Genomic DNA, 17,156 nt, shown 5'->3' on the forward strand with positions numbered 1-17,156 from the left:
GAACATGAGTATCCACACGAAGACCACCAGCGGCTGTGCAGGTGGTCTGAGCTCTGCCTATGGGGGCCTCACAAGCCCCGGCCTCAGCTACGGCCTGGGCTCCAGCTTTGGCTCTGGCGCGGGCTCCACCTTCAGCTGCACCAGCTCCACCAAGGCCGTGGTTGTGAAGAAGATTGAGACCCGCGATGGGAGGCTGGTGTCCGAGTCCTCTGACGTCCTGCCCAAGTGAACAGCTGCAACAGCCCCTCCCAGCCTGCCCCTCCTCAGGCTGCCCAGAGCCCAGGAGGGAGGTTGCTGTGCAGGGGAGCACAGGGAACGGGAGACCCACCCGATGCTCAGCCCTAGCCCTCGGCCCACCCGCGGGGAGTTTACTGCCTGGGGACCCCCCTTGCCCATGCCTCCAGCTGCAAAACAATTCAATTGGCTTTTTTTTTTTTTTGGTCCAATATAAAATCTCAGCTAGCTCGGGGAAAAAAAAAAAAAAAAAAAGTGCCTGTCAGGCAATCACTATACCTTCATAATAACAGGAAAATCACTGTCAGGATCCCAGATGATTCTCAGCCATTCTGTCACTCATTCTCTCTCTTTTTTTCATTTATTTCAATTCATTCCTCAGAATAGTTGGGCTCCATTAAAGTGCCATGTCCCACCTCTATTTGAATAAAGTTATCTGGTTTTTTTTTTTTTTACCCTGTATCTACCAGGAGGCTAGAGAACTTTTGAAATAGCATACTGATTTGCTTTTACTCTTTTCTTGTACTTTGGAATTCCTTCTTTAGAAAGAGAAAGAGTGTGTGCACATAGGAAATTACCATCTGAAGCAATACTGAATTTTCTATTTCAAGTCAGGTAGGGGAGGTGAATTTTAGGATCTTGTAACCAGAAGCCAACACAGGCACTGAGAGAACTAGAAAATACTGATTCATATTTTCTATTCATCGTATTGCTAAGAAAACTGATGCTTTTCGTATAATGTTAGTGATAAATCCTTTGCCAGTAGCACAGATAGTTGTTGTAGAATACGTAAGGAATATTCACTCATGGACCATTCCAAGTACGCTATCTTCAAAAGAAACTAAAAATAACATTGGCTTGCTCCATATATAAAAAAGAGTCTTAACTTTGTCTTAATTAAGGTCACAGATAGAATTGTCCCCCCTTTTTATTGTAGCAGACATCTGCACACTGGGTGCTATTTTGGTTTGAGAGAAGCAGAAGCAAAGTGTTTTTGGTTTTTATTTCCTAAATTTCTTATTGCTCCCATTAGGCTAGCTTTTAGTGCATTTACAAAACGAACCTCTGATGTGCTTACAAGGTCCCTCTCCCTAGGACCTTCCTCTCCCTGCCTTCTCCTGCAGAGGTCTGGCCACTGAGACCTATTTGGCTGCGGTATCCTAGGCCAAGGTTGTTCTCACCTTCACTAAGGAATTCATTCTCATCCATATTCATGATTTTGGAAACTTCAGATAAAACCAAATGATCCTTTCTTTCCTTTTTGGCTTGGATTGATGATAGGGTTTAGGACTTGTTTTTTGAAAATAAGATTTTTAGAACCATGTCAGAGCTATCAGAATGGATATGTTGATGCTGTATGCACAATGTTGCTGTCTTCTGCTTCTGCCTGTGGCTTACAAAGGAAACAAAAACTAATAAAATAGCACAATTTCCAAGCTCTACTTAGATTCTAGTCTCCGTAACATGGCATGTGGAAAATAAAGTGAGTGCTCCAAAGAGATTGTTACATGTGGTTGCGTGATCTTAGCTCTTGTGCAGTGTTTCTTAAATAGTTCTGTAGGATTTTCAAATAGCCCATACGCTCTGCGGGGACTGAAAAATAAAGCCAGCATTCCTGCTGGAGAGTAGAGGATTAGGCAGTGCCACGTCCTTCTGTGCTTTCAGCAGGTCGGTCCTGTAGGCCCTGGTAGATGGAAAAGACTCAGAGCTTCTTAGAAAAGAGTCAGGAAGACGGACAGGCTGAATCTGCATGCAAGCACTGGTGGAGCTGATCATGGAGTGTCTGGGAAGACAATAGGAGAACTTGTCCCCTTCCACAGACAGATCACTGGAGAACAGTTGGTCATGAAGCGCACAGGAGTATCAGCGTGAAGGAAACAGCTTCCTTTACCTTTCAGCCACTTTCCTCATAGTTGAGAGGTTGAGATAAGGAATGGGGCCTGCCGAGGGAAATAGAAAAGAAGCCTAGGGTAGTCTCAGATTTGCTCTTCATCTCACACTTACCCATTCCTAGAGCCATGGTCCTTAAGCCCTTATGCAGGTAAGTGAGGTTTACTCATTTCTTTGTAAAAATAAATTGTCTTAGTCCTGAAGAATGAATAGAACAATCAATACCCACAATGTCACCTGCAGCACTGAGCACCTAAACATTACAAAGTTTGTCTTTCACAAAGTCCTACTTCCTGGCACACTTTCTTTTGTTTTGAGACAGGGTCTCACTCTGTTACCCAGGCCACGATCTCAGCTCTCTGCAACCTCTGTCAGCCTCCCAGGTTCAAGCAATTCTCCCACCTCAGTTTTCCCAGTAGCTGGGACTACAGGCATGTGCCATCATGGCTAGCTAATTTTTGTATTTTTTGGTAGAGATAGGGTTTTGCCATGTTGGCCAGGCTGGTCTCGAACTCTTGATGTCAGCTAATCTGCCTTCCTCCGCCTCCCAAAGTGCTTACAGGTGTCAGCCACTGATTACAGGTGTGAGCCACCATGGCCGGCCTCCAGCATACATTCTAAAATCTGAGTCAATGGGTATGGTAATTAAGTAACACTGAAGTATGCCCAATCATAAGGGGTGGGGGCAGCATATTCTTCAAAGCTGATAGAAGCCTGGATTCCATAGGAAGGGATTTGGCCAAAGAGAATACAGACAATTGGGGAGGCGGAGGAGATGCTGTGGAACCACTGGTCTTAACAGAAGTGACTTCCCTCCTTATCACCCTTACCAACCCTCCTTCCATGTCTGGAATGAGAAAAGAGAAGGAGCATCATTTCCAGAGCCTACAGCTTATCTCCCAGGCATCTCAGAACCAGTTTCCTCTTGGAGAGCATTCAAGGAAAAAAAGTCCAGGAAATGTCCTCTGAGAGTTTCATCAAGCTTTTAGAGATCACTCCTGTGGGGCCCACTGCTGTGCTTTTCTGAAACATCCATTTATTAACAGAGCCCCACTATTTTTAACATGTTCCAGGCCCTAGCACAAAACACAGATCTTAAAGAACGTTTACACAGAATCCATGCCGAGTCTCTGCTCCTCGACCCTCCCGCTGTCGCCAAGTCGGGTGACAATCTGGCAGAGGTGGGTAGGTTTCTCTTCTGGTAATGTCTCCTCGACCGCCACCTGCTCCCGTGATACCATCTGTTCGGTTGCACGGCCTCCCTGCTTCCCCTCGTGGGTGCTGTCCACCTCTCTGCCCTCCTTCTCTGGGTGCTGGCTGCAGCTGCCTCATGGACTGGGGTCTGGGACTCAAATACTTTCTTGAGCATATGCTGCTAATTGCATTTTTAAGCTGCTCCCTGCCCCTGAATTCTTTCTTTTGTATCTACCCTATTTTCCTCCTGAATGTCACCCCTTTCACCAGGGTGGTACTGGAGTGGAAACTGTAGACAGGGAAACATTTTCTCTTGTTACTACTATAGAAACCTACATTTCTCTGACCTGCAGTATTTTGGTTCCCTGCCAGCTTCCTTCCCCTCTAACCCTTTCTCGGTGGCTGTTCCCTTGTCCCTTTTCTGTGATTTTCTTTTTCTTTTATAGAACACAACTGTATACTCTGAGGGAAAAAAAATACTGTATTACAATTAAAGTGTCTTGGTCAGTTAAAAGCACATTAAAAAGGTCTTTCCTCAAGACTAGGCATGTTTATCCAAAATAGTCTTTGCATGTTTAAAATGAGAAATTTCAGAAAAATACAAGTAGGTTACTCAAAAAACAAGTAGGAAAAGAGTAATGAAAGTAAAAACTGTTTTAAAGCTGTTTTTTATATTATATTCCTGCTTCAGATATGCTAAATTTTTATTAACAAATGAATTAGACTGAGTACACTTGATAAAAAATATAAGGCAGGTAGTAGATAAGAGGCGTGTGTTTATATAAATTTTTTAAAGAAGTTTATAATGTTTAATCATAATCCTTCATCCTTGTTTTCCTGTCCTCAAAGAAAACAACCCCCCCACACACACCTTCACTCCTTGGGAAGTCATTGTGCTGGGCAGTGAGGTGAGTTGAGGCTGAAGTCAGTCTGTACGTGGACTGCAGGGCCACGGACACTGACCCCATCTGGAGACCAGATGGTGCCATGTGCGGGCAGGCCCATCTGCTGTCATGAACCTTAGCCTCGGTCTGACAGAAGCTTGTGAGGCACATAATAGTGGCTAAGTATGACATTCCTTTAAAGAAGCACTACCCCCAAGAGGTCACTTTTCAGATATTTTAGCCCAGACCTAAACTGTCACTTGCAGCATTGAGCACCTAAGCATTACTTATGGTGCCTTGACTTTAGGCCTGAGCAGGCCCTCTTTTGAATCTGCACATTTTCTAAAAGCAGGGCCCAGTTATGGCCATGATCAGCCATTACTGACCAGGTGCCACATACCATGGCAGTGTCTGGAGTTTGTGCATGTTTTCAGACGGTATTTACCTTTTAAATAGTATTATCACATTATTATGTAATAGGTAGTTAAATATATAACCTTCATTTATGCTTTTATGAAATTATGCTTGGCATGTCTACTTGGAACTATTTGTTTTGGAAAGGGAACCAAAATCACAAGTCTTTTAAAATGTGTGTTTTTGAACTACATATTTCAAACACATGTTTTAAAACTGATCATAAAAGTAACATACCTGAAAGCTGAAATACTGTACACTGTCCTTGAGAGGTAACCATATAATCCTTCAAACACACAGCTTCGAAAACAGCCTTGTTGAGTCTTGATTCAGTGATGCAGTTGTCATCTTTATCTATTTCCTCTTTCAGAAATTTTCTGTTTCTTGTATTTTATCCCTTTTATCATGAAGTGATTCAGGCTAACTTTCCCAGCAAAGGTAAAGTTGTTGCCTTCGAGACGTAAGTAGAAAAGTAGGTGAAAATGGCCTCCCAGACTGAAAACTTGACTCCAGTTAAATTTTTTTAGGTAACTCCCGGGCACCTCTGATATTCTATTGGGGAATGACAGTCTCCAACTATGGGGTCAGCTCAAGGTGCTCTCTTTTTTAGAATTCTCACTTTCTTTGCTTACTTTGTTACCTTTTCTTTAGCTGCATATGTTTTCCATCTCTGGTGTTGGGCCTGGCTAATTGAATTCTAAAATCCTCCCTTTTGTTAAATCAGAAATGACCTGCAACCTACCAGGTTCTCCTGTTTTATATTCTTGAATGTGAAGATTTAATATTATCAAGTTATCAGCTCTTAGATTATTTTAGCTTCCAAATGAAAGGGCAAGTGACTTTGGGAGGTAACACCATACTACATCCAATGTCCATTTAAGAGGCTAAAAAAAGGCCAAAACTTTTAAAGAAAAGTCTGAAAGAGAAGGGAACTTAATTATTTTAATTGTCTGTTTGCTATATCAGTATGGATTGGAATGCATTACCTCACAAAATCCTAACCACGACTCTGTGAGGTAGGTGGTGATAGTTTCAAAAAAACTAAAGTTCAGAGAGGTTAAATAACTTCCCGCAGACACACCGCTTGTAACAGATGGAGCTGGGATTTAAATTCACAGCTAATGAGGCCAAAGCAATTCTTTTCTCAATAGTATGCATTGCTATATAATGAAGAACAGAAGGTAAAACACTCATTCAAGCTCCCATAGTTAAGGTGATGACGGTTAAGAATGGGACAGAATAACTCTGTCAGGCATAAACATTATTTTGTATATGAAAGAAATAAAAATTATGGTTGGAAACGGCATCAAAAACCATTGGGAAAGAGATGGATTATTCAATAAATTAGGTTGGCACAGCTCAAAGAAGTTTATTACATTATTATTATTTACTATTATTTTGGAGACAAGAGTCTTGCTCTGTTGCCCAGCTTGACCTTGAATTCTTGGGCTCAAGCAATTCTCCTGCCTTTATCTGCCAAGTAGCTGGGGTTATAGGCACTCACCACCCACCATGCCCTGCCCAAAGCAATTTAAAAAGAAGTTTACATCTTTTCATTGCATGCTAAAATGAATCAAAAGCAAATTCAAGTTAAATATACAAATTCAAACTGAAAAATATTAATGTAAGTATTTATCAAACTGCTAGAGTAGGAAAGATTTTCTAAATTGGGGTGCAATAGAAAAAAATTGCAAAAGGAATGTTGATTAGATCTGACTATATTTGTTTTTAGTAAAAAGTGATCGGCCAGGCACGGTGGCTTACGCCTGTAATCCCAGTACTTTGGGAGACTGAGGTGGGCGGATCATGAGGTCAGGAGTTCAAGGCCAGCCAGCCAACACGGTGAAACCCCGTCTCTACTAAAAATACAAAAATTAGCTGGGCATGATGGCATGTGCTTGTAATCCCAGCTACTCTGGAGGCTGAGGCAGGAGAATTGCTTGAACTGGGACCCGAGAGGTGGAGGTTGCAGTGAGCCGAAATCGTGCCATTGCACTCCAGCACTCCAGCCTGGGCTACAGAGCAAGACTCCATCTCAAAATAAATAAATAAATAAATAAAAAGTGATGTATGTCAAAAAAAATAAGAAGGCAAATAATAGACTGGGAAAAATATTTTCAGTGAAATTGACAGACTGAGGTAATGCTAAATTAATAATGTTTTTAATATGTAACCAATGAACAAATAATATCGAGTAACTTTAACAAGTAAATGGAAAAAGGCCGTAATTCACACACATACAAATACAGATATTTATGAGTGTGGGTTTTTTTTTACTTATTTTGCAATATTTGTAAATTCACAGGAAAGTACAAAAAAAAATACAGAGGGAGTTCCCATGCACGCTTCATCCCGCCTTTCCCTACATTAACATCTCTACAAGCTTGTTTGTTAAAAAGGAAAAACTCTTCAGTCTAGCGAAAACTGAAACAATTAGATTAGCACAAACATTTTCTAAATTATGGTATGCAGTGCCCTCAATATAGAAAAAACATGTTTCCTTATTTGTTGGTGTGATTAGATAATATATATTTTGCCTTAAATGTTATTAATAATTCTCCCAATAATTGATTTAAGAAATAACAAGATACAAGCAAAGACATATTTACAAACATACTAAACCATTTTCGCAAATCTGTAAACGTCCTTAATTTTATTATTACTCCATGACACAAATATGTAATAAAATATTTATCAATGAAAGTCCATTGTCTCAAATAATTTTGAATGGTCAGGGAAAATGTTCACAATATAATGTTTAGTGAATGAAGCAGACAATATGTAAGCTATGTATATCTCAGTTTTTCAAAATAAAATTTATACACAGATATTTTAATATGAAAATACCAGGAAGTTAATAGGGGCCACATCCACTTCCACATTCATATCCACTTCAGTGGGACTTGAAGTGATATTTTATTTACACTTTTTAATATTTTCTATTTTGAATACATATGTTTCAGAATGCATTTTAATTTTGAAAAAAACTATCTTACAGTATTGTTTGGGGGAACTTTATAAAATTGCATATGTAGAGATATGAAAATAGCATGTTTACAGTTATTTCAGAACAAAGCAAAACGACATGTATAAAAAAGAAGAAATGTGTTAAAATGCCTATAGTGGTTATTATAGTGTGAACTATGAATGTTCCTTTTCCTCCTTTTTCTCTGTTTATTTGACTTAGGGGTGTCCAGTCTTTTGGTTTCCCTAGGCCACATTGGAAGAAGAAGAATTGTCGTGGGCTACACATAAAATACACTAACACTAATGATAGCTGATTAGCCAGAAAAAAAAAGTCACAAAAAAATCTCATAATGTTTTAACAAAATTTATGAATTTGTGTTGGGCCGCATTCAAAGTCATCCTGGGCCATATGTGGCCCATGAGCTGTGGGTTGGACACACTTGATTTAACTTTCTGTAACGTAAACAATAGATAACCGATCATGCATTGCAAATGTGAAAGGAAATTACGGAATTGAACCGATTGGGTTAATATTTTAACAAATGAGGTCCTGAGTTGTTTAAGACACCGTGCTGGAGACTTGGGGCTGCAGCAGTGCTGGTGAGTTTTTAGTACATACAGGAAGACACCACCAGAAAGGGCTGGGGGCTAGGACTATTATTTTCAGTGTTGGTCAGCCGAGAAATTCTTCTGACCCATCAGTCTATAAGGAGGAAGATACAGAGAGAGCAAGAGTGATAAATTAATGAGTAGAGCAACTAAATAAATCATGAGCATCTTTTGTGACAGGAGCACACAGAAGACACAGGACAATTCTATTGTTTGAGTGAGTGTTACAGAAGCTATTCCTTACGATGTTTTTAAACTCAATAGCTTTATGCCTGGCTCTTTTAAGGACAGAGACCTTTTCCTTAAAGTTAACAGCTGTGATACTTAAGATTCTACAGTCATCTCTGTTAGGGTAGAGAAGAGGCTTGCTTTACAGAAGGCTGCATGGTATTAAAATGGGTAGGATCATTAATACCTTGGGCAGATGCCTTATTTGGGGAAGGGATATATGTTTCGACAATTTATAGATACATATTTACAAACAGAAGCAACCAATTTATAAAGGGATCACTGTATTTTATTAATTATGGAAATCTGCTGTGGCCCTCTTGTCATAGCATTCCCTCCCTATGTGACTGAGGGATGCATCCCAAATTCAGACGATTTCTGGGCAAGATATAATCTGCCTTTTCACCAAATTATTCTGGATGATATGGAAGCAACTCCTTTGTCAGCCCAATAAAAAATGTGAGTGGCTTTACTACTACCTGTCCACTCTGATTCAAAGAAATCAAATCAGCCTGTCCTGAATCTGTTCTTTTTCCTAAGGTGCCACCTCTGTGAAGCCCTCCCCAAACCAGATCTCCTTAATCAGAATCAGTCTCTCCACTTTGCCAGCACTTTGTCTCTTCCACAGTCCTGGTCTGATGCTTGTTGGATGCATTCTCTCACCACGCATTCAGGCCACAAAGCTTGCCTGGTTCATTGCGATATCCTGTCATGGCCAGCTCAGGACCATATATAAATCATTCACTCAGTTTGTTGAGTTGAATCGAATTGCCACTTCCAAACAGAATAGAAAACACACTACCCAATACTTTAGGTCCTCCCCAGAGGGCAAGTCCAGACCCAGTGGAGTGGAGAATGTAGGGTCATGCGAGGTTAGAAAATAATGAAGTTCTGTTGTATTATTTGTAGAGGATTATAAAGAGGACTGGGGACTTCCTTCGCTTGCACAGTCATTGTGGGTGGAAAGAGACAGACAAAGAGAATTTATATCATTCATCAATGAATAATAAATAATCTGCCACCAAGGTGCTTCTGGACCCAAATTCACTGTGTATTTGTCAAGGGACACCTCAAAAGCAGCATATTGTTCCCTCGGAGAGCATAGGGGCAGAAGAAAGCTATATTGGTCTGAACCAGCCGTGCAGGAACATGCATCAGTGCAATGCAGAGGAAATTTTAGTATAAAAAGAAACATCCAGCAGTCTTAGTGAATAAGAGGATATGATTCAGAGAGCACTGGAATTTTTCCCCTTTTAAATGAAACAAAGAGTTTTAAATGAAACAGACAGTTGTTTTTTTGCCTTGTGATTTGTTGCATGTGTGTGAGATGTGATAGTGCCTGGAAGTGAGGTGACCATTTGCAGGAAGAACTTTCTGTTTTGCATGAGGCTTGCTTCTTAGTGTGGGAGCTGACCTCTGCTTCGAGTTGCTTATTTGCATGGGCCTGCGACCTCATGTATTGTACAACTAAATCATTTGTTTATTTTCTTTCTCTTGAGTATATTTCTAAATGTATGCATTTTTGATTTTGTTCTTCACATAGGAAAACTCCAGAGATGAAAATCGAGCTCTGGTTCATCAGCTTTCTAATGAAAGTAGACTCTCCATCACTGACTCCCTTTCCGAGTTTTTTGATGCTCAGGAAGTTCTGTTATCTCCAAGCTCTTCAGAAAATGAGGTTTGAGCACTGTTTTCAGTTAGCTGCCTCAAAAATCTCTCTTGTTGCTTTACTGATTAATCTGTTCAGTAAATAATCCATAATTTATCCATAATGATATAAGTTCTCTTTGTCTCTTTCCACCCATAATGACTGTGCAAGGAAAGGAAGTCCCCAGTCCTCTTGATAATCAAATTATGAAACACCAAACTCAGTGACCTTTTTCAGTCATTATATTCTGAGAGATCTCTCATAGCTCACACCGCAAAAGTACAAATATACTCCAAAAGTACACTATATGTTAAAAGAAAAAGTAAAGGTAGAGAGCATTGGATGTTTGCTCATTTCTATGACTTGATTTGTTAAATTTGTTATACCTTTTTTTTTTGAAATGGAGTCTCACTCTGTTGCCCAGGCTGGAGTACACTTGTGTATTCTCAGCTCACTGCAACCTCTGTCTCCCAGGTTCAAGTGATTCTCCAGCCTCAGCCTCCCAAGTAGCTGGGACTACAGCACACGCCACTGCGTCTGGTTAATTTTTGTATTTTTAGTAAAGACCAGGGTTTCAGCATGTTGTCCAGGCTGGTCTCAAATTCCTGATCTCAGGTGATCCTCCTGCCTCGGCCACCCAAAGTGCTGGGATTACAGGTATGAGCTACCATGCCCAGCCTGTTTTCTCTTTTTTACTTTTTTGAGAAAAAGTCTCACTCTGTTGCCCAGGGCTAGAGTCCAGTGGTATGATTTCTGCCAACTGCAACTTCTGCCTCCCAGGTTCAAGCAATTCTTGCACCTCAGCCCCCCAAGTAGCTGGGGTTACAGGCGTGTACCCCCATGCCCAGCCAATTTTTGTATTTTTAGTAGAGACGAGTTTCCCCATGTTGGCCAGGCTGGTCTCGAATTCCTAGCCTCAAGGGATGCACCCGCCTTAGTCTCTCAAAGTGGTATACATCTCTTCGAGTACAGGTTAATAATTTTGACTTCTACCTACTTAATAATGTATTGTATCTACTACAGAGAAGGAAATTACCATCCTGTAAATTTTTTAGTCATGGGATTTGACCTATATTGATTTATAATATATAATTATTTTTATTATAATATGATTATTATAACATTGGTTTATAGCATTTTTGTCTTAAATTGATGCATAAAAATTACACTTTCCTGAATAGCAGTTATCATAGTTAACATTGCTTTGTGTCAATGTGTACTAATAATGTTATTTCTTAAATAGAAACATAGTCATCTTGTTTATGTATTCCCATAGAAGATACTTTTTACACAAATAGCTCAAAGACAAATTGTAACTCCTTCTACTCAAACACTGATAAATTCTGAAAATGCAGTCTGAATTAATAAGAAGCTTTATAATAACAGTCTTGAGCTTGCTTACTGTTTTCCTTGTGAGAACTAATTCAGAATGTATAAGAATTTTAAGAACAGGTATTTGTTTTGAACACCTCCTTGGCAGATTGGTATATGGACCTTTATGAGAACAGTGCCCAATAGTATTTGTAGTGTGGGTCTCAACATGTTTGATGATATGGAGTAAGAGTTTTGTGAAAATCTGGCTTTTGTTTATTCTAACGCTAATGAATGTTATTTCTTCTTTCCCGTAGATTTCTGATGATGACTCATACGTCAGTGACATAAGTGATAATCTTTCCTTAGATAATCTCAGTAACGATTTAGATAATGAGAGACAGACCTTGGGTAAGATTTACATTATTTAATCTCTGAAAAGTTTGGGTTTTCATAGAATACTAATAAGTTGTATTGTTGACTCTTGAACAATATGGGGGTTCAGGGCATTGACACCCCACATAGCTGAAAATCCATGTATAACTTTTGACTCCCCAAAGATTTAACTACTAACAGTCTATTAACATATATTTTGTGTGTTATGTGTATTTGAGACTGTTTTCTTACAATAAAGTAAGCCAGAGGAAAGAAAATGTTATAAAAATATCATTAGGAACAGAAAAGATATTTACTGTTCATTAAAGGGATCATCATAAAGTCATCATCCTGGTCATCTTCATGTTGAGTAGGCTGAGGAGGAGGAAGAAGAAAAGGGGTTTGTCTTACTGTCTCACAGGTAGCAGGGGCAGAAGAAAACCTACATACAAGTGGACTTGTGTAGTTCAAACATGTGTTGTTCAAGGGTGAACTGTGTAGAGGACCTGCTACAAACAAAAAGTTCTAGCAAGTACTATGTAAGACAGCTAAGAACTCTAGCAAGTACTATATAAGAAAACTAAGACACAGACACCACCTCCAAGGATTTTATAATCTAGGAGAGGAGGCAGCAGCCACATGTAAAAGATGTGTTAATTCAAATAAATGTCTGCCTGTGCCAATTTTTATTTTTATAAAGTGAATGTATGCCAATTATATGAATGTAAAAAATTTAACGATATCTTTTGTTGTTTTGTTTTGTTATTTGAGACGGAGTCTTGCTCTGTTGCCCAGGCCAGAGTGCAGTGCCACAATCTCAGCTCACTGCAACCTCTGCCTCCCGGGTTAAAGCAACTCTCCTGCCTCAGCCTCTAGAATAGCTGGGGAATATAGGCACATACTACCACATCCAACTAATTTTTGTATTTTTTGGTGGAGACTGGATTTCATTATGTTGCCCAGGCTGGTCTTGAACTCCTGACCTCAAGTGATATACCCACCTTGGCCTCCCAGAGTGCTGGGATTACAGGCATGAGCCACTGTGCCTGGCCCAGATATCCCTTTTAGAGTCTAGTGTTCTCTCTGCATACATGTTAGAATATGGCTTTTTGTCCTTAGATATCTAGGGGTTTTTATAATTTAGGAATGTGATAGGGATATAATAAAAGATATGATCCAAGTGGTCATATAGCTTCAGATGCTTCAAAACAACACATTTGAAAGTAACAAATGGCTACTTCCTAGGACAGACCCCTCAGGGTATCTCCTAAGATGACCCTTTATTACTGGTTGATCCCAAGAAGGGAAATGATGGGCAGGAAAGATATTTCATAATGCTAGTTTGAACTGTGGAGTATCTGGAGTGTCTGGCTAGCCCCCAAAACAGCTCTGATTTAGGACTTCAGTAAGCAGATTGGCCTGTTTAGGAAGGTGCCCTTAAAAAGAATCTGTCCACCTGGGCAGTTCTCTGCATGGGTCCTTGTGGCATCAAACATTTATCAGTCTCGGTATTCATTATGCCTTGGCGCCTCTAGGTTTGTCTGCACTGTGCATTGGATACTCAAACCACCACCTATTTTCATATCTACACAGAAGAGAGGGACCGTGTCATGCACCTTTTTGATATTTCAGTGTTTCTCAGCCCAATATTATGTGTGAACTGATGAATTGTTATCTGCTAAAGAGCCACCTTTTGAGGAACCACACTATAGGGAAAGAAAGCGGTAATTTTACCATGCTCTGGAAGAGTATTCTTGCAGCATCACACCTGCTACAAATGAGATGTTCATTGTGGTCTGTATTTTGTTTGAAATGTTTCTGGGGTGATAAACCCCTTCGTAGAAAAGTCTGAGAACCAGTGGGTTTGAAGAAGAAGGTCAAAAACACTGGAGAAAGTTTCTGTGCTGCTTATTTTTCTAGAAAAACAAGGAGGCAAAAGAAAAGAAGAAACATCACTCCCTTGGCAAACAGCATACACACTAAAGTGGCAAACCCACTGTAGATGAGGAGGATCGACAAAGTGGAAGTCATCCATCTCTTTGAGATTATAGAGAGGAAGCCACAGGGAGCACAGACTGACTGGAGAGTTCAGAGGTCAAAGGTGAAGAGGGGCATGGTCCACAATGTAAGACCACAGCTGTGCTATGTTGACACCAGCCAGGAAAAGCTTAGAGGTTAGAGCTGGTTCTGTCTCACTCCATAGCCATGTTGCTAGAATGCCAACTAACATTGCCTTTTTGTGTGTGTGAAGACAGAGTCTTACTCTGTTGCCCAGGCTGGAGTGCAGTGGTGCGATCTCAGTTTACTGCAACCTCTGTTTCCCGGGTTTGTGCCTCAGCCTCCTGAGTAGCTAGGATTACAGGCATGCACTACCATACCCAGCTAATTTTTTGTATTTTTACAGAAACAGGGTTTCACCACGTTGGCCAGGCTGATCTTGAACTCCTGGCCTCAAATGATCTGTTGCCTCAGCCTCCAAAATTGCTGAGATCATAGGCATGAGCCACCGTGCCTGGCCTATGTTGCCTTTCTTGGATAAGCCCTGGGCAAAACCCAACTTTCTTCTTTGTCAGTATTTGAATACTAGAAATGTAGGTCCTCCAGTTCTTTGCACACATTCCCAGGGGTGGGGGGAGATTGTATTTCTTTTTTTTTTTTTTTTGAGACGGAGTTTCGCTCTTGTTACCCAGGCTGGAGTGCAATGGCGCGATCTCGGCTCACCACAACCTTCGCCTCCTGGGTTCACGCAATTCTCCTGCCTCAGCCTCCTGAGTAACTGGGATTACAGGCATGTGCCACCATGCCCAGCTAATTTTTTGTAGTTTTAGTAGAAACGGGGCTTCACTGTGTTGACCAGGATGGTCTCGATCTCTTGACCTCGTGATCCACCCGCCTCGGCCTCCTAAAGTGCTGAGATTACAGGCGTGAGCCACCGCGCCCGGCCAGGGAGATTGTATTTCTAAGCACCAATACTCGACTGAAAAGATTGGATACAGAAGTAATGTTTATATTTTATATCATCTTTTTGCCTATGTTAGGCATCAGGAGAGGACCAGGGGCTTGATACACTATTATTCTTTGAGTTTATAGTAAACATGGGGTTTTTAGAGTGTTTCCTATTAATTTCTCCCCAGAAATGTTGCGGGGCACATATTAGGGCCTAATATGGATTAAGGGACCAGACTTCCTTGGCTAGCCCCAGCTCTACTGCTCAGTGGTTGTGTGTTGTAGGAGCAGATACTTACCTTCTGTGTGCCTCATTTTCTTCATCTGTGAAATGAGGATAATAATACTGTTTACCACAAGTGATGGTTACAAAGGATAAGTGGGAGTAATGCATGTAAAATGCTTAGAAGACTGCCTGTCACAGAGTAAAATGCAAGATATGTGTTAGCTGTTAGTAGTATTGGTGGTGATGATGGCGATGGAGTAGCACTCTTTCAAAACTTAAATCAGCGTAATTGAACATTTTTTGAGACTACATGAAAAGCTGTTTTCAAAAATGAGTGCAGGCAAGGTGCAGTGGCTCACACCTATAACTCCAACACTTTTGGAGGCTGAGGCAGAAGGATTGCTTTGGGTGAGGAGTTTGGGACTAGCCTGAGCAATACAGCAAGACTCTATCTCTAAAAAAAGATACAAAAACTAGCCAGGCGTGGTGTAGCATGTCTGTAGTATGAGCTACTCAGGAGACTGAGGTGGGAGGATTGTTTAGGCCCAGGAGTTCAAGGTTATAGTGAGCTATGATCACACCACTGCACTCCAGTCTGAGTGACCCTGTTGAGAAAGACCCTATCTCAATAATTAATTAATTTTAAAACTGCCATTTGCAGCTATTTACCTATGTTGTATTTACCCGTATTAAGCAACTAAAACAGGCTGGACATGGTAGCTCACACCTGTAATCCCAGGACTTCAGGAGGAGGAGGTGGGCTGATCACTTAAGCTGAGGAGTTTTAGATCAGCGTTGGCAACATAGTAAAACACCATCTCTACAAAAACACAGAAGAGTTAGCTGGGCATGGTGGTGTACATCTGTGGTCACAGCTACTTGGGAGGCTGAGGCAGGAGGATTGCTTGAGCCATTGAGGCGGAGGTTGCAGTGAGCTGAGATTGTGCCACTGTACTCCAGCATGGGAAACAGACCAAGACTCTGTCTCAAAAAAAAAAAAATTAATTTAATTTTAAAAAAGCAAAACAAATTTAAAAATTAATTGGATGACTAGATTAACATGTGACGCACAGTGTGACCCTGTTTTCACATGTTTCTGTTCATCAGAGCAGCCTCTTTATTCAGTGATTGGCTTTATAATAAGTAAATGTTACATATATATATATATGTTTAATAAAAATAATAAAGTATGTTGGTAAAATGTAAGAGATTTCATTTGAAAACAGGCACAATGCAGGATAGGAATTTCCGAGCATAAAATGAAGGAAAAGATTGATAGATTGACATACCTAAAATGTATTTCATTCATCAGAATCCTCCCATGGACCAAATTTAAAGGTAAATGCCAAATGGGGATTAAACTGTAAAACAAATATAGAAACAAAAGAGTATGGTCTTAATACACACATAGGAAGGCAGACAATTCAGCAAAGAAGTACTCATGAAAGCACTCCAAACTGCACAGGAAATGTTTAAAATATAAGCTAAAACAAGGAGATTGTACTATCCACCTGATAATTTGACAGAAATTAAAAATGAAAAATGACAAGCCCGAAGAGGCCTCAGGAGATGGATGCTCACATCTGTGGCTGATAAATGGGGAAGCTGGGACTGCCTTTTTGAAAAGCAGTCGATCATGTGAATCAAAAGTGTAACAACATTCATAGTTGTTGACATAGTAATCCCACTTCTCTGTATCCTAAGAAAATAAAGATACAGGCAAAAAATATTTTTATGGTCATTAAAAATGATTTTTTTAAAAACTCTTAGGTTCAGGGGTACATGCACAGGTTTGTTATACAGGTAAATTGCATGTCACAGTAGTTTACTGTACAGATTATTTCATCATCAAGGTAATAAGCATAGCACCCAAATAGGTAAGTTTTTGATCCTCACTCTCTACCTAGCTCCACATTCCAGTAGGCCCTGGTGTCTTTCATTCCCCTTTTATGTTCATGTGAACCCAATGTTTATACCCCTTTATAAGTGAGAACATGCCCTGTGGTTTTCTCTTCTTGTGTTAGTTTGCTGAGGATAAACGGCCTCCAGCTCCATCTATGTTGCTGCAAAGGATATGATCCCATTCTTTTTTATGCCTGCACAGTATTCCATGGTGCATATGTACCACATTTTCTTGATCTAGTCTACTGTGGATAGGCATTTAAACTGACTCCATGTCTTTGTGATTGGGAATAGTACTGTGATGAACATACATGTGCATGTGTCTTTA

At 40.3% G+C, this 17,156-nt stretch overlaps 2 protein-coding genes across 6 annotated transcripts in view; both read left to right on the plus strand.

Annotated features, from left to right (window-relative positions):
• LOC116557471 (keratin, type II cytoskeletal 8-like) overlaps window positions 1–446 on the plus strand; it is a 2,294-nt gene extending 1,848 nt beyond the window's left edge. Inside the window, exon 2 of the mRNA XM_032286972.1 lies at window positions 42–446. Within this exon, the coding sequence (XP_032142863.1) occupies window positions 42–229 (188 nt within the window). The 3' untranslated portion in view covers window positions 230–446. The remainder of the gene's footprint in view (window positions 1–41) is intronic.
• Window positions 1–17,156, plus strand: part of OSBPL3 (oxysterol binding protein like 3) — a 191,738-nt gene that overhangs the window by 135,003 nt on the left and 39,579 nt on the right. For 3 of the 5 annotated variants that reach the window (XM_032286967.1, XM_032286969.1, XM_032286968.1), the window contains 3 exons: window positions 3,198–3,305; window positions 9,964–10,098; window positions 11,697–11,790. In XM_032286967.1, coding sequence (XP_032142858.1) covers window positions 3,198–3,305; window positions 9,964–10,098; window positions 11,697–11,790 — 337 coding nt within the window. The remainder of the gene's footprint in view (window positions 1–3,197; window positions 3,306–9,963; window positions 10,099–11,696; window positions 11,791–17,156) is intronic. The other 2 variants (XM_032286970.1, XM_032286971.1) reach the window with 1 other exon arrangement.

The sequence above is a fragment of the Sapajus apella genome, unplaced genomic scaffold (assembly GCF_009761245.1).
Source record: "Sapajus apella isolate SASKATOON/1434 unplaced genomic scaffold, GSC_monkey_1.0 scaffold19, whole genome shotgun sequence".
In the NCBI taxonomy this organism is placed as follows: Eukaryota; Metazoa; Chordata; class Mammalia; order Primates; family Cebidae; genus Sapajus; species Sapajus apella.